Raw genomic sequence first — 23912 nt, 5'->3', positions numbered from 1 at the left:
AAGAAAATAACCCAAAAAGGCAAACTTAATTTCTGACTCCACCATATATACAGTAGCAGAAGTGGCAGTGGATTGGAGGGTGGAATTCCCACCTCTCCAACCACACTGGTCAAACCAACAGTCCCTCAGTTCTCTCCTCCCACAGAGAAGAATGTAAAACAATCATTATTTACATGAACAGTGTGTGGGAAAGCTCAGTTGAAATATGTAAATATCAGAAGGCGTAGGAACTTCAGAAGAACTTTAAAACTCAAAAGAACAGGGTGCCATAAATCCCTGCTGGCAGGACCCTGTGCTGGAGCTCGCAGGGGAATTCTGCCCTAAGCTGGGCAGGTTCATCCCTCAGCAGACCCTGCTGCTGTCCTTGGCTCAGGAGCTGACTGAATGTTAAAATGCACTCATTTGCTTTGTGTGTTACCTGTTGAATTGAGCTTGAGAACCTTTTGAACGTTTAAGCTGCATTTTGCTGGGTTGGGAAATGTGCTCCTTTCTGTCTTTCATACCAGAATGTGTCTAAAGTCCCAGTACATAAATCATGACATTATCTATATCTGGAAGAGTTTAAATTCTTATCTTCTACACCTAACAGTAAATGACCAAAAGTAGTTGCTCACCAAATTCCATTTTTGGATAAACCATTAATACCTCCTGAAATAATCTTACACAGTTTCATGTCTTTCAAACCTGTACTGCTTACTCATCTCAGTATCACTTCTTGCCCTATTATTTCACATCTTCATACACTTTAGGTTTTTGCTGAACATGTTCGTAACACATTTTCATGTTTCAGTATGAGAAATCTTCTCTTAACTGGCTAGAAAACTGTAAAGAGCAGGATATTTACAGCTCTATCTAAGCTGATTGAGTTGTAAATATCCTGTAGATCTGATTTCAAATGAGCTTTTTTTGCATTTGCTTCATCTGTACTGTGACTTCAAGTTCCTGATGTAATAAGGAAAATTTATGTCTCAAAAATAAAAATATGATCATTCTGTAATAGGTATGGCTGGGAGTTTTAAAGAGAAAAATTAATCTTGAGTGTAGTTGTGTCAGGAGGAGACCACAAATATTAACACTGAAGTAGATTAAAAACACACAGTGCATTGTAAATTACCAAATGAAGCGGGCAGTGATTTCCTGCTGGAGAGGGGCAGAGCCACTTCATCATTGTCTCCTGATTTTATTGGGTTTCATAGTTCACACTGCATTTCCCACATTGCATTTTTCACACTGCATTTCCCACAGTGCATTTCCTGTGTTGCATTTTTCACACTGCAATTCCCACGCTGCATTTCCCATGCTGCATTTCCCAGGCTGCATTTTCTGTGCTGCATTTCCCAGGCTGCATTTCCCACATTGCATTTTTCACGCTGCATTTCCCCCTCCTGAGTCTGAGAGCCAGAGCTGTCTGAAGATGAGCTTGCTGATGGATCTGTGCTCTGCTTGCTCCTCTGCAGGTTCCCATGATTCTGGTTGGCAATAAATGCGACCTGGAGGAAGAGCGAGTTGTGGGCAAGGAGCAGGGGCAGAACTTAGCACGCCAGTGGTGTAACTGTGCCTTTCTAGAATCGTCTGCAAAGTCGAAAATCAACGTAAACGAGGTCAGTGCCTCCTGCTCTGTGTTCCCAGCGTGAAGGTGCCACCACAGCAGTGCCTGTGTGTGAGCTGGGGTGCAGGTGGCCCTGGAGCCCAGCCTGGGGGAGCTGCCTGCAGTGTGTGCAGGCACTCCGTGTCTGCTCCAGGTGTGCTCCCCTCTCTCTGCAGGGCAGGGTGCCTTCCCTGGTGCTGTTTCTGCAGCCCCTCCCTGGGGCCATGGACAGCAGAGGGTCCTGAGCTGGATCTTAGCTTAGACAAACCTTATCTGCAGAGAATGTCTGTCACAGTAACTGCTGCCCTGCCAGATGTGGGTGATGCCCCTTGTGCTCCTTGTCTCCTGCTGTTTCTGCTGGTTTGGAAGCATTTGCATTTCTGGCTGCAGATGCCTCATCACAGCCCCCAGCTTGTAAAACCATCCCCAAACCCCAAACCCAGGTCTGAGCAGTGCCCCGAGTTTAAGTGAGCCCCCTTTGCTCTGGGGAGGCTCCTCCTGCTGCCTGGGGCTGTGCTTGGGCTGGGAGCTCTGCTCCAGGCAGGCACCAGGTTTTTGTTCTGTGCTGGGAGTTATCTGCCCCTGCCAGAGGCCTTTCCAGGCACAAAAGCTCAGGTGACCCGAGCAGCAGGGCTGGGCTGGTGCCAGCAGATAAGTGGGACCGTTTGGGTGTGTGATAAGCAGAGGGCAGGATCCTGGCTGGCCAGGCTGCTCTGGCAGCAGCAGGATGTGCTGCATGGGCAGCGAAAGGCAGGGAGCTCCTGGGGCTGCCATCAGCCTGGCTGCAGGATTTGGGGTCTGAGCTGCAGGGACAGCGGGCTGGGCATGGAGCAGGAGCAGCTCAGGCCTCTGCAGGTGTGGAGTGGAGTGTGGCCGTGCATTTCCACACTGTGGGGTGCACACTGACCCTCCTCGGGCACAGGGGCACAGCCTGGTGTCCCCCTGTTCTCTCCTGGGGACCCTGCTCTCCCTTTTCCTGGGGGCTGCAGCCTCCAGGGAGGTCACAGCACAGGGAGGAATGTGCTTATCTGGAGAATGAGGTTCTGCTTCCCTTGTGGTCTCCATGTTCTGGTTTCCTGACAGCTGATATTTCCTACTTGTGAAAAGCACAAAAGCTGAGGAAATCAAAGAGAGAAACTGTGAATGAAGCAGCTCAGTGCACTGGGAGTCTGTCCTGCTGGCCCCTGGGCTGGGCAAGCATTTGCATTCTTTTGGGTTTATTCTTGCTTTCTCGCTGCTTCTGGAGTTTCTAAATTTGTTAAAATCTGGGTAAAGAGTGATAAATTCCTACATGCATTTGCTGAATGTGAATCAAACCTTTCAGATAAGAAGCTTTTAATGCAGAGTGAATCAGGTGACCTTCTGGTGACCTCTGGGATGCTTTTGCAGCACACTGAGGCTTTTTAGGGATGGTGGCATTCCTGAAACCTTGTTGCAGATGGCTGTACTCACAGTCAGTTCTAGCACCTAAGTAATCTAATTTATGAGAAAGGAAAATCTTAAATCTCAGTTGCTACAGTGTGTTATGAACTGTTCCTTTGTCTTCTGAATTTCTTTGGAATCAACAAGAATTTGTGAGCTGTCAGCCACTCCAGGAAGGGGAAAAAATAAACAAGGACAAGGGTGGAGCCCTCTGAAGGTTGAAATATTTCTCCTCAATGCTGTGACCCAGCTCCAAGCATTTTTGCAAAGCTCATTTTGCTATAAATGGGTTGAGTCTTGCTGGGAAAACAACTCCCAGCAGCAGCACTGAAAAAGCTCTGCAGCTGGAGGAGGCCCCTGGGGTCCCTGCTGGAAATGTGGAGCTCAGGGCAGGTGTGGCAGGGCCAGCCAGGGGACAGGGGGTGTCCTGGCAGACACCCCAGTCCTGGGCACTTGAGGTGACCCTTGAGGATATTGTGCCTGTCTTAAAAACCCTTTCTTAATCCTGACTTTACTCCCACTTTTCCAAAGCAAGGGAACTCTTGCCATTTCAGTGCCCTGCTCTTCTGAAGGCTTTGGTGGTGATAAACTGAGTTTCCAGCTCCCTTATGTTCTGCACACTGATGGGAGCTTTGGGTTTCTTCTTCCATAAGCAGCTGCTTGAGAAACTTTTAATAAATTCAAGCAGTTTAATTGAATTTACATAACTGTAGCCACAAAGAGTTGTCAGCTCCTCAGCCTGCTTCAGTTTTGGCAGCTTGTGTTGTATCACTTGGATTTTTCAGCTTGTGCTTTTCATGTGCAGATCTTTTATGACCTGGTCAGACAGATAAATAGAAAAACACCAGTGGAAAAGAAGAAGCCTAAGAAGAAATCATGTCTGCTGCTTTAGAGTCCCATCACGCAGCAGCTCTGAGCCAGGTAAGAGGTGCCTGAATCCCCCTGGGCCAGGTGAGCAGAGCAGCCCCTGACAGAGCCCCTTCCTCTGCTCCTCCTGGAGTGTAGCTGTGGCAGGAACACTCTTCTCTCTCAGGATTTTTCACAGAGGAGCACAGAGGGAAGAAAGACAAAACAATTTCTATTCCTGCTCCTTGTTTTCCCATGTGGAATGTGTGTGGAGAATTGTTTCCCTGGGGTGTTGCTTGGTTGGATTGTGGTGAGGATTGTTTGTGCCTGGTGGCCAATCCAACCCACCTGGGGCTGGGCTCTCAGAGAGGGGCACGAGTTGTGAGTTAGATATGACAGAAAAAATAGGTTTGTAGTTTTAGTATCACCTTTAAATAGTATATTAATGTATTATAGCATAGTTATAATAAAGAAATCATTCAGCCTTCTGGACTGGAATCAGACATCATAATTTCTGCCCACCAAATTCACGTACATTTCCAATATGTGACTGAGCAGGAGCTTCTGACTCCTCTGGGTGCCTGTGACAGTGAGCTCTGAGCCACCAGGGCTGGCCTGTGCCTCCTTCCCAGCCTCTGATAAATGTGGGTGTTACCTCTGCCATGCTGGCCCCGTGCTGGCACCTTGGGGACAATTACAAATGGCTTTGGGTGGGACATGGGCTTCAGGGGCACAGAAATAAAAGGCTGCCCACCATAAAAAAACCCAACCCAAATCAAACATAAAAACCCAAACCCAACCAAAAAGCACACCAGGACTGGACACAGCTATAAATAATCCTGTGTGCCTTGGCAGGGAGCTCTGTGTGCTCACAGCTGTTCTCCCCTGCTCCTGGGAGGAACCAGCAGCTCTGCAGCTCCAGGTTTGGGACACAGAGTCCCCTTCTGGGGCAGGGGAGGGCACGGGGTGCTGGGCCAGCTCTGCCAGCTGCCTTGGGCACCCGAGGGGGCTGTGGAGCAGCAGAGCCATGGTCTGACTGCTCTGGCCCTGGTAACACACAGCATCTGGGAGCTCCAGTGCCCAGAGCTGCTTCTGCAGCCAGGAGCAGCCCTGAGTCCTGGGAAACGTGAGCTAAACGTGAGCTAAACGTGAGCTAAACGTGATTAAACATGAGCTAAACGTGATTAAACGTGAGCTAAACGTGATTAGACGTGAGCTCCTCTGCTGCCCTGGGCACGGGCTGTTGGCTCCCAGGCCTTGATGGCACCAGCAGAGCAAGAAATGTCCCTCCCTCATCTTTATTTCTGTTTCCTTTTACTGTCCCCAGATTGCAGGAATGAAGAACTGTTGCCTACACGGAAAGTGCCAGCATTCCCAACTTCCAAACCTTCTGGAAATGAGTCACATATCGGAAGAAGCTTCTCCTGTTTTTTATATACTGCGGGAAGAATTTAGATCTTAAAAATGGTTTGCACACGGTCCCTGGAAAAAGCAGTCGCTCTGTGTATATCTCTTGGAAATTTAAGCCAATATTCCTCCTCCTTTGCAATAGCAATTAACAGATGTGAAAATAAATATAATTGACTCTAGCATATGATTATCCCAAGGAGCATGGATGCATTTCAGATGTTAGAGATTGCTACTATAATTAAAATTCATATTGACCATTTTATCATAATTTCTCCCCATCGAGCACTAAAAATGTTCCACCGTTATATTTTATATCTATAACTATAGATATATATTACCCAAAATTTCCCTTTGAACTCACTGCAACAAATAACTTTTTGAGTCATTGACTTCATTTTATATTTAAAAGTTATGGAATATCATTATTTTCATTCTGCCATTCTAATTAAAAATGTTTGTGCATAATGCTTTGGAAAATGGGTCTTTTATAGGAAAAAAACTGGGATAACTGATTTCTATGGCTTTAAAAGCAAAAATATATAATATACTAAACCAACTCTAATATTGCTTCTTGTGTTTTACTGTCACAGATTAAATTACAGCTTTTATGAATGATTAAATTTTAGTACATTTTCATTTTTGTTTCTGTGTTTTTGTTACCGTTTCCAGCCTCTGGGTTTGCTCCATGTTCTGAGAGTTCCTCTCCCATCCTGGTGGATCAGGGGCTTTGTTGAGGTGCCCCCAGCCCGTGCTGTGTTTAATGTGCCCCTCCAAGGACAGCAGCAACTCCTGTGTTTTCTCTTGGCCTTTACAGATTGTATTGCTTCAGGTATTTCCCCTGTTCAGTGAGTGCTGTGCACACGTTTGGTTTCATTCCAAGCTCTGCCTGCCCTGGAGGATGATCCTGCTTCCAGCCCAGTTTGGCTGGCGGTCCCTGGCCAGCTGAAGGGTTTTTCTGTCTCATTTTGGGTTTGCTCCTTGTGTTTCTGTGACCCCGTTGTTGATAAAGTTCCAAGGAGCGGGTCCTGGGTGTGGAGGTGGAGCCCCCAGCCCTGCTGGCACTGCAGGAGCCCAGGGCTGCAGGGCTGCCCTTCCTCCCCCGAGGAGGGGGAGCAAAATGTGAAATGGGGCTCTGGAGTGAGGGAGCTCAGCACAGGCTGGTGCTGCTGTTCCATGGGAGTGGGAGAGGAGAGATGTTCCTGAAATGGGAGAGATGTTCCTGCGCCCACTGCAGAGCTGACTGCAAACCAGGGGAGCAGCTCTGCAAACTGGCTTTTCTAAAACTGTTCCTGGTGCAGCTGCTGAATTACAGAGAGCCCAGTGTCTGCGTGCAGCCCAGACAGGACTGGATGCAACATCTGGATGACGTGACAACATCTGCCTCCTGACGAGCACCAGGACAAGCAGCTGCTTCAGCTGCCGCTCTTCAAGGCACCTCTGGGCCTCCTTTTGCAGGAGGAGCAGAAGCACGGCATTGGCAGGTTGGTTATCTTTGGGAAATGTGAAAAGATTTTAGCAATAAAGTCATTTCAATGGACGTGGTGACACTGGATGTCTCTTGGATAAAGTGGGGCGCAGAGCGAGCGTGACTGGGGTGCAGGTGGGGCTGGGGATGGGGCTGGGGATGAGGAGGATGAGGATGAGGATGAGGATGAGGATGAGGATGAGGATGAGGATGAGGATGAGTTTGAGGATGAGGATGGGGATGAGGATGGGGATGAGGATGGGGATGAGTTTGAGGATGAGGATGGGGATGAGGATGGGGATGAGGATGAGGATGAGGATGAGGACAGCCGGGAGCGCTCCCGAGCCCGGCTGCCGCTAGATGGGAGTGTGGGAGAGGCGCAGGGCTGGGCAGGCTGCGCTGCCATCGCTCTCATTCGGGATGTTTGCAGCCTTCCCACCCCTCTCCTCTCCTCTCCGCCTCCAACAAGGCGCTCGTTTTCTCATTGGATTAAAAAAATAAAGAAGTTCTTTAATGGATTTTAGCACAATGGCTCCAGTTCTGCCCTGGGACAGCTTGAGCCGTGTCAGACAGAAATGTCCTGAAGCACTTGGTGTTAATGTCTCAGTGGGTTAAAATCTACTTCACTGCAGAATGTCCTAAAGAAATGGGAAAATAAAAACCTCCCAGGAGTCCCAGGCTGCTGCTTGTGACCAGAGCCCGGCCGGAGGGATGTGGCAGAGCTGCAGCTGCAGCACCACTGCAGCCACCGCAGCACCGCAGGAACGGAGCAGCCCCGGAGAGCCCCAAAACCCTGAGCAGGGACACCTGGGGACACGGGGCACGGGCGGCCTTGGCAGCTGGGGGATGGCTGGACTTGATCTCCGAGGGCTTTTCCAGCCTCAGTGCTCCTGTGCTGGGCCAACCCTTCCACACCTGGGGGTTCCTGCCCTGTCCCTGCGCCTGGGCAGCTCAGCTATCAGCAGAAGCTCCGAAATTTGGCCCCACACCTCCGTGGCAGGCAGGAGCCAGCTGTTCTGAGCTCGTGTGAGAAATGCACAGGGATTTCCATGGGGACAGGAGAGCAGCCACCCCCTCTCCCCGAGGTTTCGGGGGTGCTGAGCACACCCAGGAGATGGATCCGAGCTGAGGGACCCTCGGACAGGGCTCGGGGCTCCCCCAGACCCCCGTGCCACTCTCTGCTGTGGGCTGCACGGCCCTGACACACCCGGGGCCCTGCTGTTGCCATCTCGTGCCCCTTCTGCTGGATTTCCCACCTCCTTTAATTTTTTACCAGTTTGTTTGGTTCTGCTCCCAGCAGAGGCAGCTCCATGGGAAGGAGAAGAAATCGAGTGTTTATTTTTAGCGAGTGCCAAAAGAGTTCAACCCAAGGCAAATACAATTACTTCAGGTTGTGCACAGGCTGCTGAGAGGCTGCAGAGAAATCCTTCCCGAACGGGAAATGCCCCAAAGCCCTGCCACGAGGCACTGGGGGTGAGAGCACAGGGAGATGTCTGAGGGGCACATCCCAGCCCGGCTCAGCGCCTGGCAGGGCTGGGAGGGGGCTGGAGGGTCCCCAGCCCCTGATTCCCTGGATTCGGAGGGGTGGGAGGTGGTCTCTGCCCCCCATCCCCGGCCTGGCTGATGCTGCTGCTCCTGCAGGGCTCTCCCAGCCCGTCCCATCCTCCGGGATGCTCTGCTGCCCCACGGGTGCTGCTGCTGCTCCTGCAGGGGTCTCTCACCCCATCCCATCCCCCGGGATGCTCTGCTGCCCCACATCCCCCGATGCTGCTCCTGCAGGGCTCTCCCATCCTGTCCCATCCCCCGGGATGCTCTGCTGACCCACGGCCCCCGATCCTGCTCCTGCAGGGGTCTCTCACCCCATCCCCATCCCCTGTGATGCTCTGCTGCCCCACGGGTGCTGCTCCTGGGCAGGGCAAGGCGGGCTCGAAGCTTTCAGTGTAATTAAGCTGAACAACAGACCCAGTTAAATCCCGGCTGCTCTCGCTCTGCCTCAGCGAACACAAAGAGGAGAAAAGGCCCGAGCCAGACAATTAAAACAGCAATAAAACTGCACAGAGAGATCCGTGGAATGATTTTTCCTTGACACGCTCGCCCCCAACAAGTGCCACATGTCCTGTGTATAAATAGCAGCTGCCCAGACTTGCTTAATCATCCCATTGTTGCTTTATAATATTAATTAAACATTCCTCTGGGATTGCTTGCATCCTAATTAAGCAGGGGAACTTACAAAAGACAGCGAAGAAACCAAACAAGTGCGTGCTGGGGGTGCAATTTTGCTAAACCGTGTGCAACTGTGTTAAAAAAAAAAAGTGAAAATCACAGGACTGCGGTTAAAAGCATTTTTAGAGGTGCCGGGGCACTGATTTGTGGTGCCAGGGCACTGATTTGCAGTCCCAGCAGATCCGGAGCAGCTCCGGGCTGTTCGCTGAGGGATGCTCAGGGGCTCGGGGGGATGAGCATCCCCCGCAGTGCAGGACCCACGGCTGTCAAAGGGACAATTAATTAATCCAGGGGATGAGGGACACGAGGACCCGGCAGCCAGGGCTCCCAAAATCCACCACACAGTGATGATATGGTACCCCGAGGGTGCCCAGGTGGTCCCTGCAGGCCGGGACCCTCCTCCCTCCCTCCTGGAGCCGGGGAGGCTCCAGCACTTTGTTCAGGCTCAGACTCATGCACCCTGCAGGGATGTGCTGCGAATTACTTCCCAAATTACGGGAGTAATTAAAATCAATGAGAGGGTATCCTGTTAAATAACGTAATGAGATGAGCACAGCGAGGAGATGAGCGCAGGGGTGGTTTTGTTCTCCTGCCTGGAGACGGCTTTTAACTCTTTCCCTCCTGGCTCCTCCCGGCAGGGCAGGGGGGCTGCCCTAATTCCAGAGGAAATGGAACGGCCAAGGAACCCAAGGGCCCAGAGTTGTTCTGGTTCTGCTTCTGGCAGGGCCGGGGAGCCTCAGCCCACTCAGATACACGTGGAGAGCTCCTGGGTGCTCTGGGAAGGGCAGAGGCATTGTCCCATTGTGCCATTGTGCCATTGTGCATTGTCCCATTGTCCCATTGTCCCATTGTCCCATTGTCCCATTGTCCCATTGTCCCCTTGTCCCACTGTCCCATTGTGCCATTGTCCCATTGTCCCATTGTCCCCTTGTCCCCTTGTCCCCTTGTCCCCTTGTCCCACTGTCCCATTGTCCCGTTGTGCCATTGTCCCATTGTGCCATTGTGCCATTGTCCCCTTTTCCCATTGTCCCCCTGTCCCCTTGTCCCACTGTCCCATTGCCCACTGTCCCCCTGTCCTCTGTCCCCTTGTCCCCGTCCAGCCTTGGCACTGCCGGGCTCTGGGGCAGCCCCGCTGCTCTGGGCGCCCGTGCCAGGCCCTCAGCCCCGACAGGAGGATTCCTGCCCCTATCCCTGACAGGAGGATTCAAACACGGCGGGGCCGTGCCAGTGCCAGCCCCTGTGCTGCCCTGCAGAGCCCGGGCAGCCGCCCCTGGCAGCAGGAGCTGTGCCACGCTTTGGCAATGGGGCTGCTCCATCAGGGGCAGCTCTGGGTCCTGCTGGCGGCCATCTGGCCGGGAGGGCAGGCTGGGGGCTCGGGAGGGAGCCCCGGGAGCAGAGCAGCTCTGGAGAAGCCCTGGATTAGGCTCAGAGCTAAATCCTCTCTGCCCATGGAGCCATCTGGGCCAGCCCCGTCCATGTCCACCCCGGGACGTGCCCGGGCTGCGGGAGCTCGGGGGTGTGCTGCCCACCCAGCCGGGCTCACTGAGCGGGGATTTATTCCCAGGGAGGAGATTCCCAGAGATCCCAACACACCAGGCTGCCCCTGCCTCCCCTGCCCTTCCCAGGGCAGCCTCTCCTCTAATTCCTGCCCCATGTCTGGGCTCAGCCGCTCCTGTCAGCCCTGCGAACACGGCCAGGCTCCTCAGACACTGTCACCCTGCTAATTAATCTGTGAGTTATTTGGTGTGGCAGTGTGACCCCAGGGCTGGGGCTGAGAGCCCAGGGCTGAGGCCAGGCTGCTGCAGTGCAGGAAAAGCTGCTCCTCTCTGGAAAACTCCTTCTCTCTGCTGAGCCTCTGGAGAGGAGCAGGGGGGTAACACCAGGATGAGCTGCTGATAACAGAGCAGGAAAATAAACCGCTTTGCAAGCAGCCTTCCAGCATTTCAGAACAACAACAAGAGCCTGCCGGGATCCTGCAGCAGGGCTGAGCTGCCCGCTCCTCTCCTTCTATGGGCACGAGCAGGGCTGCCCTGTGCCTATATTTAATTTGCAAAGGACAGAAAGAATTCTGCCTGCACGCCTCCCTGCCTCGGCAGCGACAACAGGAACGGAGCCGGTGTTTAATAAAAAAGGAATCCCCTGATGGGACAGCAGCTCTTCCTGAGCTGGAGAGAGGGCAGCAGGGCAGTGCCAGGCTCTGGGCTGGGCTGTGGGGCAGTGCCAGGCTCTGGGCTGGGCTGTGGGGCAGCACAGGGCTCTGGGTTATGGGGCAGCACCGGGCTCTGGGCTGTGGGGCAGTGCCAGGCTCTGGGCTGTGGGGCAGCACCGGGCTCTGGGCTGTGGGGCAGTGCCAGGCTCTGGGTTATGGGGCTGTGGGGCAGCACCGGGCTCTGGGCTGTCGATGGCAGCTGGGAACAGTGGGGAAATGCCCGGGGGGAGAGAAGAGAGTTGGGGTGTCCCACAGCACAGTGACACCGATCCCACTTTATTGGAAACTCTCGGAGAGCCGGACACGGAAGAACTTGGTTCTGTCAAAGGGGTTTGTACAACAGGGAACACAGCAGGGAATGGGGAATGAACTTTGCATCTGGCTGAAAACCAGCAATAATAAAATAAACTTCAGCAACCTTGTACCTGGAGCAATGCACAGAGCCAAGGGGAGGGGAGAGGGGCAAACCCACCGAGACCCCCGGTCACAAACCCCCGTGGGGAGCCTTGTGCCCCACTGGTTTGGCTGTGGGGAGAGAGGCTGGGAGGGCACCAGGGATAAGAGTTTAAGGGGAAACCCCCCAAAGTTGGGGGTTTGCCCCCCACTCAGCAATTGTTCAAGTCTCATAAATTCAAACTTATTTCTTCCCATTTAAATAACCAGTGCTGCAGGTACAAGGCTCGGGACGCCTGGTTTGTAACCCAGTTTGAAGTGCACACAAGCAGGAATAGATTTTTTTAACAAAACTATATATATATATATATATTTGCACACTCATACACACACATGCACACCGTGGATTTTGTGCTGCACCATTGAGCTGGAGATGATGGAACGGGCCTGGCGCCGGGAGCTGCTCACCTGTGGCACAACTCGCCCTAAAGCTGTGAAAGATCTGCGTTATTTTGTCACTTTGGTCCCCAAGGTGTCCCCAGGTGGGGCTGCAGCAGGTGCTGCCCAGGCAGCCCCTGGAGCTCTCCAGGAGGATCCACAGCACGTTCTGCAGGACTCGTCCCTGGCCCGGAGAGCTCAGCGTGTCCTGGGCAGCAGCCCCGGCCCCAGGCGGGTGTGGAGGCGTGGGCAGAGCCAGGCTCAGACCCACACGGCCGTGTTGATGTCAAATCCCGCCTGGCCGCAGCCTCTGCCATCGGGGACTCTCCTGGTGCTGGTTTTGGGGCGCTCACCGCGGCTCTCTGCCCTGGGGCACCTCTCTGCTTTGCTGTGATGGCTCTGCAGGTTCCCGTGGAGGGGCAAGTAGAACGTCCCCTTGAGTTTGCTGATCTTTTTGGACCTCTTGGAGATGTCGGGGCGCTGCTCCTCGGGAGGGAGCCAGCACGGCTTCTCCTTGAGCAGCCGGTCGCGGTCCGGCCGGACGCTCCTCAGGAACTTCTTGAAGATGTTGGCGGTGAGGGAGAACTTCCTGCAGAGCTCCTGGGACCTGCTGGCCGACAGGGCCGTCTCGCTCTTCTCCCCCTTCTTCTCCAGCTCGGGCAGGTCCAGCCAGTTCCCCACCAAGTCCGCAAAGACGTTGTCCCCCAGCACCAGCGGCTGCCGGGTCCTGCTCTGGGACATCAGGGACGACGTCCAGTCGTGGCCATCGTCGCAGCCCGGGCACTCGTGGCACGGCGGCCAGGCCGTGGGCACGGGGCAGGGCGGCCCTGGGGCACAGGGGCTGTCCCGGGGGTGGCTGCTGCCCGGGGTCACGGCAGGCTGGGACACGCTGTCCGGCCCTGGCACGGGACACGGGGGGCTCGGGGGGCAGCGGCCCCGGTCCTGCCCGGGCCCCGCGCTGCTCCGGCCGCAGCGGCGCTGCTCCGCGGGGCTGTGGCGCCCCGAGATGTCCAAACGCTCCAGGGCCGTCTGCACCTGCAGCAGCTTCAGCTCCTGCAGGGCGCCCATCATGCAGTTCATCTGCTCGTGCAGCCCGTCGCCCACCTCCTTCATGGAGAGCTGCCGGGGGAAGAGCACAGCGGTCAGTGTCCCCTCCCCGAGGGTCAGTGTCCCCAGCAGTGTCCCATGGGTCAGCATCCCATGGGTCAGTGTCCTGTGGGTCAGTGTCCCCTCCCCGAGGGTCAGCGTCCCCTCCCCGAGGGTCAGCGTCCCATGGGTCAGTGTCCCATGGGTCAGTGTCCCCTCCCCGAGGGTCAGCGTCCCCTCCCCGAGGGTCAGCGTCCCATGGGTCAGTGCCCCTGTGGGTCAGTGTCCCATGGGTCAGTGTCCCCAGCAGTGTCCCCATGGGTCAGTGTCCCCAGCAGTGTCGCCATGGGTCAGTGTCCCCAGCAGTGTCCCCAGGGCAGGACAGCAGCAGAGCAGGGCTGAGCAGTTTCTGGGCCATGCCCTCCCTCCTGACCACCTCTGCATCCCGCCTGCTCTGCACCCACTTCAGCCAGCAGCACTCCCATTCTCCTTAGATTTTCTAGGAGTGTCCCTCAAGGAATAAGGGGAGCTGACAGAAGTGGATTGTTTGATCTGACAACAAAAATAAAGAGTTTGAGTTTCCATTAATTGCTTGGCAGAAGCCCAGGGTGTAGAACTATGAATGGTTTTGGCTGCTGCCAGTTTTAGAATATTCTTGTGCTTTTGAGTCTTTTGTGCCGTCACCAGCTGAAATCAGGAGCCAGAACAGAGCCTTGCTTCCTCACCTGAAGTGCTCAAGTAGATTAAAAATAAACCCCAGGAAGATTAAATTGCTACTCCATAACACATCTCCAGCCCTCAGCACCCTCAGCACAGGCACCTCTCGCTAGAGGACAAAGACATTTCAATGCACGGGAAATTCTGCACAGAACAACCAACAAACTCCAGGACTACTTACATTCAAGCAGGAATTCTTTGATTCCCAGGCTAGGACCTTCAGTAGCAGTTCTGCTTCATCCCTGAACCTCACTGCAAAGATTGAACTTCCTACGCCAGGCTTAAAACAAGCAAGTTATTCTCCAGAGCTTCCCAGCTGCCCCTCTCTTTCGCTCCGCTGCCTTCTCAGGCAGGATCTGGATCATATTCCCAAAGCAGCACCAGGGAGAACGGGCTCTGCTCTCCAGCAGCTGCCACAGATTCATTTTTAGCAGGAGGGGGAGCAGCAGGGGCGGCAGGCTGGAGCTGAGCCCACGCCGCTCTGGGCCAGGAGTTCTGCAGAGATTGCCCCGTCCAGGGAAGCTCCAGCCCACGCTGGCACCAGCAGCTCCGGAGGCTCATCAACATGAGGGTGAAAAAGGCCAGCTTTTTCTTTTATTCTTGTGCTCAGCTTTACATTACCAAGCTTTATTTTCTACATCTCCATTTTGACTAAGCTGGTTCAATTACTCGCTCTATTTCCATCTCTGAGCAGCCATCAGAAAACTATGACAGCCCAGCTCTCAAAGTCGAAACTGCTCAACTGTTTCTGACCACAAATCCCCATTTCCAGCCCCAGAACCTTGAACTGAACAGGTTACAGTCATTTCCCTCAGCTCTTCTCTCAAGAAACTTGTTTATCACCCAGAATGAGCACACAGCTACAAAGATACAGAAAATCTGTGCTCAGCTTCCTGATTCCACTTCCCAGAGCCTCCAGCTATGGCATTTCTTAACACCAGCAAATAAACTCACGCTGCAGACGTGCAAACAGTGTCCCACTTACAGCCCCACCACGCTCCCACTGCGAGCTGGGGCCAGCCTCAGCCAGAGCTGCCACCTTACCTCCAGATCTGCTGAGGTGCTGCTCCTCCTAACCTTCCCTCCTTATTAATGGCAGCCTGTGTGATCTGGGGCTTTGGGAAAAGCTGGATTTGGAGCCAGCTTGGCCCCTCATTGGCCACTTCCCACCAAATCCCTGGCGTGGTAATCGCGCCGTGGGGAGCACAGGGTCCTGCCCGGGCTGGGCTGCTCTGCCCCGGGCACCTCCCGAGGCCAAAGGGGCATTTCTCCTCCTGGACTGAGCCCTGGGCTGCAGAGGGGGGACAGCAGCAGCCTGGGCAGCCTGGAGTGCTGGAGAGAAGAGGGGACGCTTTCCCCTGGGGACGCTTTCCCCTGGGGACGCCTCTCCTGGGAATGACCAACGGGGCCCTGGGCTGAGCCCCTGGCAGCACCGGGAGGAGGAGAGGGGCTCTGGGCAGTGGGGGCTCTGGGCTGTGGGGGCTCTGGGCTGTGGGGGCTCCTCTGTCCTGCCCCAGGCCCTGTCCTGGCAGGGGGAGTCCCACCCTGAGCAATGTGGAGCCCACCAGCAGCACCCAAGCTCTCAGCACCCCGAGGCTTTCACCTCCGCTGGCAAATGCTGCTGCAATTTTGGGTTGTGCAAGTGAAAAAATGAAGCAAACCAACCCCCTCTGCTTTATCTTCTGCTCTTCTTGGTATCTGCTCAGTCTTTTACAGAGCTGGAGAGAGAGGGGAGCCCAGCCCAAAGTGAAGTCACTGCCTGGTGACCAAACAGCCTGAGGGGCTTGGACTCCATCCACCTGCAATTAAGAGTACTCACCTTGGAAAGAAAATTCTGGAGGGAAAAGAATCCTTCCCCACTGTCTAACTGCCAGCCTCTCCTCCTTGCCAAGACCTCAGCCCTCCCAGGTTCAGACTGGAATCTCTGAGACTCTCCAGAAAAGGAACGATGTCCCAGAGAACAGAGATCACCTCCCTGGCAGAGGGTCAGGACTGAACTACCTGGTCTGTGGGAAGAAAAAGGGATTCTGCAAAAAATCCAGCAGACTGGGCTGGAGATCAAATGGATGCAGGGCTGGAGGTGATGAACTCCAGGCTGAAGGGACAGCCCTCACAGCCTCACCACGCGGTTCCAAAAAAGCCCTCTTAGCACCACGACAAGATATCCAAACCTATCCCTATAAACCAGTTAAAAATCAGATGCCTCAAATTGGATCTCATTATTCCTGAAACTTTTGCAATCCCTAAAATTGGCAGGAAAAATTTGATGTCTAATTCTGCACAAGCCAACTCATGCCTTTTAAAGCAAGACAAGTACTCACAGGGCTGTGTTCCCCTTCAGTGCCTGGGATGTGATGGGAGAGGTTCCTTTTGAGGAGCCAGGTATTACCTGGCTCAGCCCTCAGTGCTCCTCCCAGGCAAAGCTCATTCACACTACAGACACCCCAAGCACCAAAAACTGAAGTGCAAAATTCAAAATTCCACTTTCAAACGATCATCAAGGAACATTCAGCATGGGGGGGAACCAAAGAAAGGACTGCCAGAGCTCATGTACAGAGTGGTTTTTGCTCTGGAAATGCACCAGGCGGAGCAGCAAAGGCACCAACTGCTTTGGAAACCCCTTTTCCATGATCTCCTCACCTCCCAGACAATAACCCACAACTGCTTTACACAGCTGGGAAATCAATGATCTTCCACCTCTGATTAATTTACACAGCAGGGCAGAGCCTGGCCTGAGGAGTCTCCTCCAGCAGTCACTGGATTTCATCCCATTCAGCCTCAAACACCCCAGACCCACAAGTAAGGCAGATTTCCCTTGCCACTTCCCCTTCCCAGGTAAATGATAATTTTTTTTATTTACCCTTCCCAGATACATAATGATCAGCGCTTTGGGACGGATGTTCTCCTGTAAAATCTCCCTTCCCAGCTCTCAGCTCCAGCCCAGAGCTCTCTGCCTGCCCAGGGCCAGCACCTCTGGGTGCTGATGGAAATGAGGAGCCCGGCCCCCGGCCCAGCCCTGGGTGTTTGCACAGCCAGGAGGAAGACAGATGTGCAGCTCTCAGGTGAAAGAAACGCACACAGAGGAAGTTATTGCTAAGAGGACAGGAAAGAACAAATGGCAAATAGTTCTTAATAATAGTTCTGATGGGCAACAGAGCCAGCACCAAACAATTGGTATTTAAAGCAGATGACATAATGAGACTGAAATAACTTCAGAACTGCTGAGCTGCTGATATTGTTTCTGTGTTTCCCTTTGGGTCACTAACTGGATTAATCTCCAGCAAGCCTGCAGCTGTGGCTGGGCACAGCCTCGCTGCACAGAGCTCTCCCCAGCCCCTCGTTCACCTTTCTTTCCCTCCCCTGCAGCATGCCAAGGGCTGCAGTTGTCTTCCAGTCCCTGCATTTTATCACAATAATTTCAGGTGCCTCTTTTACCTCTTGTCTTCCCGGGGTGTGTTAGGTGTGCATGAGGACGCCAAGTGCGAGCTCAGAGTTTATCTGAAAGAGGAAGGATGCTGAAACTGAACCAGACTCCCCCTCACAACAACCCAACAGCTCCTAAGCAGATGTTAACCGTGGCAGATGTGGTTCAAACCCCACCTTCCTTCCCAGCACAAGGTTATTGTTCTGTGCTTCCCAGTCACACTCCCTGTGTTTAAAGGCAAATCAGAAAAATCAATTCTCCTCAACCAGGATAAAAATGGGCCAAAAATAACTCCAATCTTCAGACTTCTACTCACAACCCAAGGATAAGAGAGACTCCTGGACTCGATTGACAGACTGAAGATGATGGTTAAGTGTCAGTTTTCAGCCCAGACCCGCTTCCCTGGGAATCTGCTCTTTAACATTCCTGATTCTGTGCACCTGGGAGTCTGAAAAAAATCCATCCTCATCTTTAGGTGAGTGCTCTGGAAATAACCCAGAGGACAAAGGCTGTGGCTGTCCTCCCTCCCCAGCTAAAGGTGACAGGACATCTGCTGTCAAGTCACTCCTCAGCACCTTCCCCCAGAGCACCGAGGGAGGAGATCTGTGACAAGCACCCAACCTTCTGGCACTGCTGAAATCACCCAAAAAGGGGCCAGCACCAGCTGGGACACCCTTGGGGCTCCTGTGCCCACTGCTGGAGCTGAGCAGCGGCACCAGACCCTCGGGGCTGTGGTTTGTGCCCCGCAGACTACAAAGGACCTGAGCTGCCCCTTGGGAGAGGGCAGCAATGAAACACCGCAGATCCCCCCGGAGCGTGACACACTTACCGGAACAGGACCCAGTGACAGACAAAGAGCAAAAATAATTGGCTGCATTTTCCACTCGGACCCAATGTTCTATTCCTGCAGGATATTCATAGCAAGAAACATTGTCTACCAGGACATAAATTAATGTAAGAGGGGAGTCAGACTCTATAAATTCAGTAATTCTATGCATTTATGACAAATGTGCGGGGAGAGCATTAAAAGTTCAGAGTGGTGACTTAAATACTTTTCCTCCCAGAAGAAAGCATCAGAAAGCCCAGATATCTCCTGGATCCATCTGGAAGACCAAGCAGAGCTACAAGCACAGCCAAGCAAGGTTACAAGCACAGTGACCGTGGCTGTGCCCCCTCGCCTGTTCCAGCCACACAAACCCCAGGTGCCAGGTAAATCTACCCATGGGCTCAGAGCTCCCAGAGAGGAAGCAATGCTTTATTCCAGCTGCAGAGCAGCCCCACGCCCCCGCCCCACGTCTGTGGGTGATGCTCTGCACACCAGTGCAAGCTGCCCTGGTGTCTGGGAGCGCAGGCTGGCACTGCCACGTGCAGCACAGACAGGAACTCCCCCCTGCCAGCCCCTCAGCAGGGCAATTCCTGACACCCCCGAGCCCTGGGCTGAGACAATCCTGTGGCTGGGGCACCAGCACCGCCCTGCTGTGCCCCAGGACAGCCTGCAGGCTCCCAGTGCAGGCAAGGGGCTCTGAGGATGGGGTTAGAGGCAGGATGGCACACTGCCCAGCTCTGGGGCATATTTCACAGCTGCCAGGCAGCCAACAGGGGTGCAGGAGCACAGCTAATCCCAGCTCCAGCCCTGGAAACCAGCGCTGCACATCCCCACAAGCCACAGCGTGCCTATACATCTCCAGGGGCTTCCCGGAGGAGGAGAAGCTCTGTGCATCTCCTGCAGAGGTGCAGGGAGCTGGCAGGGCCGGGCTGGGCTGGGGGTGGCAGCTCCTGCAGAGCTCCCTGGTCCTGCAGTGTGAGTGGCTGTGCCAGCTGCAGCTCTGCTGCCCGCCCAGCGCTCGCCTTGGAGGCTTCTGAATGGATTCCAAGCCCAGGGACAGCACAGATGCCAGAAACGATCAGCTTACAGTGGAAACCACGGCTGGGACGGGAGATCTCTGCTCCCGGACTGAAAGGGGTCAGGGCCACCCTCGGGAGCCCTGGCAGAGCTTTCCCAGAGGAAATGGGGAGCAGGGACAGCGTGCCCGGCCTGGCTGGCACAGCTCGCTGTGCTCTCAGCACAGTGACACAGGCCCCACACAGCCCCAGACAGGCACACCAGCAATCAGGTGTGTTTGTAATGAACACAGCAAGGGAAAGGAGAAGCAGAGCTGGAATCCTCCCTTCTCACACTGCGGGGGGATTGAGTTGCACTGGAAGATAGCCTTTCCTTGGGAACTGGGAGCGGTGCCAACATCCACTATTTTTTGAGAAAATCCCCTCCTCAAAACCAGCCAAAAGTCTGGTTTGCCAAAGCAGAGGCTGCCTGCACTGAGACAAACTAAACTTTGCTGATGGGACGGTCTCTAACCTTGGTGTGTGACACTGAGCAGCCCTAAAAAGCCTGGCACCTCACAGAGGGCAGCTGGGCAGAACCTCCCTGCACTGGAGGCTCCTCGGACACGGCCCAGCCCGGGCTGCCCAGGGGATGCCAGGGCTGCTCTGCCCCGTGTGGCTCCCCGGCTCCCCACTGTCACCACGGGTGCCCCTGAGCCCTGTCACCATGGGTGCCCCTGAGCCCTGGCCCGGTGCAGCCAGGCCTGGGCAGGACAGGCAATGCCGGAGCTCCGCAGCCCCGTTCCCACTGCCCGCGGTGCAGCTGGGCCCAGCTGGGCTGCCCTGTGCTCAAACACTCATCTATTTCCACTCCAGGAGCTGGTTTTCCCAGTCTAAGTCATGGTGTATTAATGTAATAAAAACTGTTGCATTTTTACAATTGAAAAAAATCAATTCCTGCATTATAGCAAGTATTTTTTTTTCACACATTAAGTGTGAGGGATCTCTCTTCCTGTTGAATATATGGACTCTTCAGAAGTTATATTTTGCACTACAAAACAGGAATGTTTTAGCCTCAGAGGTGCAATGTTTAGGCTCCTCTACAAAAGTACTGCTCAGATAACAAAACCGACTTGGTTAGAAGACAAAACACTGATTTAGGAACCTTTTCTTAGGATGTCCTTCTGGAAGCTATTCCTGCTCCCATTCACCTCCCAGCTCAGATTTCCAAGGGCTGTCAGATTATTCTGTTCGTGTCCGGTTGGCAGTTTGCATTTCATTCATCACACTCAGCTCAGCGTACAGCACGCCAGTGACTCCCACTTCCCTTTGTTTTAGTTTGTCTTTCACCTCCTGGGTTTGCTGGGGAAACGCTGGGAACGCCAGCAGGTTAAATGTCACTGCTGGCACTTTATCGAGGGCAAAAGGCCTCTGCCCAGCCCGTGCTTCACATGGCACCGGGTCTGGAGGAGCACAGGGGCTCTGCAGCTGCAGCCTGGCCCTGCCCGGGCACAGCTGGAACTTCTCCAGCTGCCCTGGGACTCGCTGGGGCTGCACACGGAGCGATGTGTGCTCCCTGAACAGCTCCAGGGAGCACGAACCCGGCTGAAATCACCTCCCTCAGCCCAGGGAGCACGAACCCGGCTGAAATCACCTCCCGCAGCCCAGAGCGGGAGCTTCTCGCATTCACAAACTTCACCCACCCGTTCCTGCTCTGCCTTGCCTTCCCCTTTTGTTCTCATTATCTGTTTATCAGGGCAAGGCAGGCTCCGAGGCAGAGCCGCTGGCAGCCTGGTTCGGGAGGTATCGGTTCCCCTGCCAGCCCGCCCCGAGCACCGGCACCGCCCCGGGCAGCGGACGGGCCGCAGCGAGCCCCGGGCCGCGGTCCCGAGCGGGAGCGGCGGAGGGCGAAAGCGCCGCTCCTTTCTGACAAAGGCTTCCCTATCTCAGAAGGGTTTGCACAGCGTGCCGGGGCTGCCAGCGCGCTCCTTTTACAGCCTTGCCATTCCCAGAAAGTTGCTCCTTTCCATCTCTGCAGCTGCTTCCCTGATTTCTGACCTGCGCTGGCACCTTGTCCCTAAAGCCCCCGCACGCCCCCGCCGCGGCTTCTGTCCGACACACGGACGGACGGACGGACAGCCGGGACCTGTCCCCGCTCACAGCGCCGGGACCCCCGGCCCATAACCGGGACCTGCCCCCGCTCACAGCGCCGGGACCCCCGACCCATAACCGGGACCCCCGACCCATAACCGGGACCTGCCCCCGCTCACAGCGCCGGGACCCCCGACCCATAACCGGGACCCCCGACCCATAACCGGGACCTGTCCCCGCTCACAGCGCCCGGACCCCCGACCCATAACCGGGACCTGCCCCCGCTCACAGCGCCGGGACCCCCGACCCATAACCGGGACCCCCGACCCACAGCCGGGACCTGTCCCCGCTCACAGCGCCGGGACCCCCGACCCACAGCCGGGACCTGTCCAAAGCCGCCCCCGCCGCGCAGCCCCCGGGACGCCCCCGGTGCCCCGACCCCCGGCCCTTACCAGCTCCTGCCGCAGGCGCCGCAGGTGCTGCTCCATGGCCCGGCTGGGCGCGGGGCCGCCGCGGGAGGGGAGGAGAGGGGCTGTCCCGGGCTGTCCCGGGCTGTCCCGGGCTGTCCCGGGCTGTCCGGGGGCTGCTCGGTGTCCGGGGGCTGCCCGATGTCCGGGGGCTGCTCGGTGTCCGGGGGCTGCCCGGTGCCCGGTGTCCGGGGGCTGCCCGGTGCCCGGTATCCGGGGGCTGCTCGGTGTCCGGGGGCTGCCCGGTGCCCGGTGTCCGGGGGCTGCCCGGTGCCGGTGTCCGCGGGGCGGCTCCGGGGGCGGTGGCAGCGGCGGCGCCGGGGCCGCGTGTGCGGGCGGCGGGGCGGGGGCAGCCGCATCCCCCGGGCCGGCCCCGGCGGCCGCGGCCCCGCTGGAGGCGGCGGAGCTCCTGCAGCGCCGGCCCCGCGCTCCGCCCGCCCGAGCGGGGCTCCCGAGCTCCTGTCGTGCGCCGCGTCCCGCACGTCGCTCCGCGGGCGCGGAGCACCCGCCAAAAGCGCGGATTAACCTACATGGCCCTGATCAGGAGAAACTGCAAAGCCACCGCTTGCCGTGTCCCCGTTCTGTCCTCGCCGCGGGCTGGATGCTCGTCCTGTCCCGGGCAGCGCGGGGGACGCGGCGGTGCGGGCCGGGGACAGACAGAGGGACCGGGAGGGGACACAGGGACAGGGAAGGGACACAGGGACAGAGCTGGGACACAGGGACCGGGCCGGGACAGAGACACAGGGACCGGGAAGGGATACAGGGACCGGGCAGGGACACGGGGACAGGGCAGGGACACCCGGACCGGGCAGGGACACAGGGACCGGGCAGGGACACAGGGACCGGGCAGGACAGGCGCTCGGAGTGCCTCAGGGGGTTTATTTATTTTCAGGGTTTATTTTTTGGCCTCGCCGCTCCGCGGGCGCTGTTCCAGCCCGTGGCAGTCCGGCTGTGGGGATGTCGGAGCTACGGCCGAGCCCCTCCAAGAGCGGATTCTTTTATCTCAGATCAACCTCTAATACTGCTTCTCACCACAGGACACCAAACAGATGGACAGGCGAGCAGGGGAAAAAAATACAAACACTTTTGGATCACCAGACTTCAGAACTGCGCTGAATTTGAACGGGTTTGAAGCTTTGAGTGTCTCTCACAAATAAATATTATTCTCATCTTATCTGCAAAATGTGTTGTTTAGATGATAAATGCTGAGTCCCCTGTGACAATTTAGTCTGAGTTGCTCTGCAATGCTAAAGAACTTGTTAGGAGGAGAAATAATACTTTGTGTTTTCAAATTTGGGATTAAAAACGTAATTGCTTGGTTTTTTCCCATAAATTTCACATAGACTGGCTAAAACTTTTGCCTCTACAGGTCTTTATTTTTTGGAGGAAAACATTTTTTATAGAAGGTAATAGGATTTGGTTTGTTTGCTTGTTTGTTTACAGAAATCAGTTTCAGTGTTTTTGAAAGTGACCTTTGTGTCAAAATCCAATTAAAATGGGAAATTTGCGATCTGCCCTTTCACATGTGTTTGGGAAACACTCCAGAGTTAATGTTTATTGATCCTTCCAGCGTCTGGGTTATTATGGGTCAAAATCTCCTGTCTCCTCGCTCATTTCAGGGCTCCCGTTTCCCATCTGTTCAGCACGGGAACAGCAGCACACTCTTCAAGGCTCTGTAGAATGTGGGGCAGTAACGATATTAATTTATGGAAGAAATGACCTTATCAAAAAGTGAATCACTTCCAAGAGGCCATGCCACGATGTGAGTGGGTACTTGCCAGCCTGGCATCTCTCGCAGTCACAGCCAGCCAGCCCAGCTATGATTTTCTGCCCGAGGGCTGGCAGGGTTTGGGGGCTGGCAGGGTTTGGGGGCTGGCAGGGTGTGGGGGCTGGCAGGGTTTGGGGGCTGGCAGGGTGTGGGGGCTGGCAGGGTTTGGGGGCTGGCAGGGTGTGGGGGCTGGCAGGGTTTGGGGGCTGGCAGGGTGTGGGGGCTGGCAGGGTTTGGGGGCTGGCAGGGTGTGGGGGCTGGCAGGGTTTGGGGGCTGGCAGGGTTTGGGGGCTGGCAGGGTGTGGGGTTTGGGGGCTGGCAGGGTGTGGGGGCTGGCGGGGTTTGGGGGCTGGCAGGGTTTGGGGGCTGGCAGGGTTTGGGGGCTGGCAGGGTTTGGGGGCCAGGGAGAGTGTGAGGGAGAGTGTGCCAGGCAGAGTTTGCCAGGCAGAGTGTACCAGGGAGAGTGTCCCAGGCAGTGTCCCAGCACAGGTTACACACCAATGTCCCAGGCAGTGTCCCAGCACAGGTGACACCAGTGAGTGTC

General features: G+C 55.4%; 2 protein-coding genes across 5 annotated transcripts in view; one reads left to right on the top strand and one right to left on the bottom strand.

Annotated features, from left to right (window-relative positions):
- Nucleotides 1-5902, top strand: part of RAP1A (RAP1A, member of RAS oncogene family) — a 29314-nt gene extending 23412 nt beyond the window's left edge. For 2 of the 3 annotated variants that reach the window (XM_030261441.4, XM_072918650.1), the window contains 3 exons: nucleotides 1458-1601; nucleotides 3816-3931; nucleotides 5184-5902. In XM_030261441.4, the coding sequence (XP_030117301.1) occupies nucleotides 1458-1601; nucleotides 3816-3902 (231 nt within the window). In that variant the 3' untranslated portion in view covers nucleotides 3903-3931; nucleotides 5184-5902. 3 annotated transcript variants of the gene reach the window in all.
- A 5521-nt stretch (nucleotides 5903-11423) lies between these two features.
- On the bottom strand, nucleotides 11424-22110 carry INKA2 (inka box actin regulator 2). 2 transcript variants are annotated; one of them, XM_072918870.1, is made up of 2 exons: nucleotides 21586-22110; nucleotides 11424-13113 (listed from the first exon to the last, which is right to left on the bottom strand). In XM_072918870.1, exons 1-2 carry the CDS (start codon nucleotides 21619-21621, stop codon nucleotides 12256-12258), a joined length of 894 nt encoding a protein of 297 aa, XP_072774971.1. In that variant the 5' UTR covers nucleotides 21622-22110; the 3' UTR covers nucleotides 11424-12255. The 2 variants fall into 2 exon arrangements, with proteins under 2 accessions (XP_072774971.1, XP_072774970.1); XM_072918869.1 differs by lacking the exon at nucleotides 21586-22110 and adding an exon at nucleotides 13979-18886.
- Nucleotides 22111-23912: the final 1802 nt, after the last annotated feature.

Source organism: Taeniopygia guttata, chromosome 26 (genome assembly GCF_048771995.1).
Source record: "Taeniopygia guttata chromosome 26, bTaeGut7.mat, whole genome shotgun sequence".
NCBI lineage: Eukaryota > Metazoa > Chordata > Aves > Passeriformes > Estrildidae > Taeniopygia > Taeniopygia guttata.
The sequence above is the reverse complement of the archived record's forward strand: the minus strand, read 5'-3'. Positions and strand labels throughout refer to the sequence as shown.

Excerpts from the sequence above, each read along its gene's own strand:
- INKA2 (XM_072918870.1), bottom strand. The coding sequence starts at position 21,621 with ATGGAGCAGCACCTGCGGCGCCTGCGGCAGGAGCTG. Across the intron at positions 13,114-21,585 it reads GGCGCCTGCGGCAGGAGCTG|CTCTCCATGAAGGAGGTGGG; the intron begins GTAAGGGCCGGG and ends TTCCCCCGGCAG.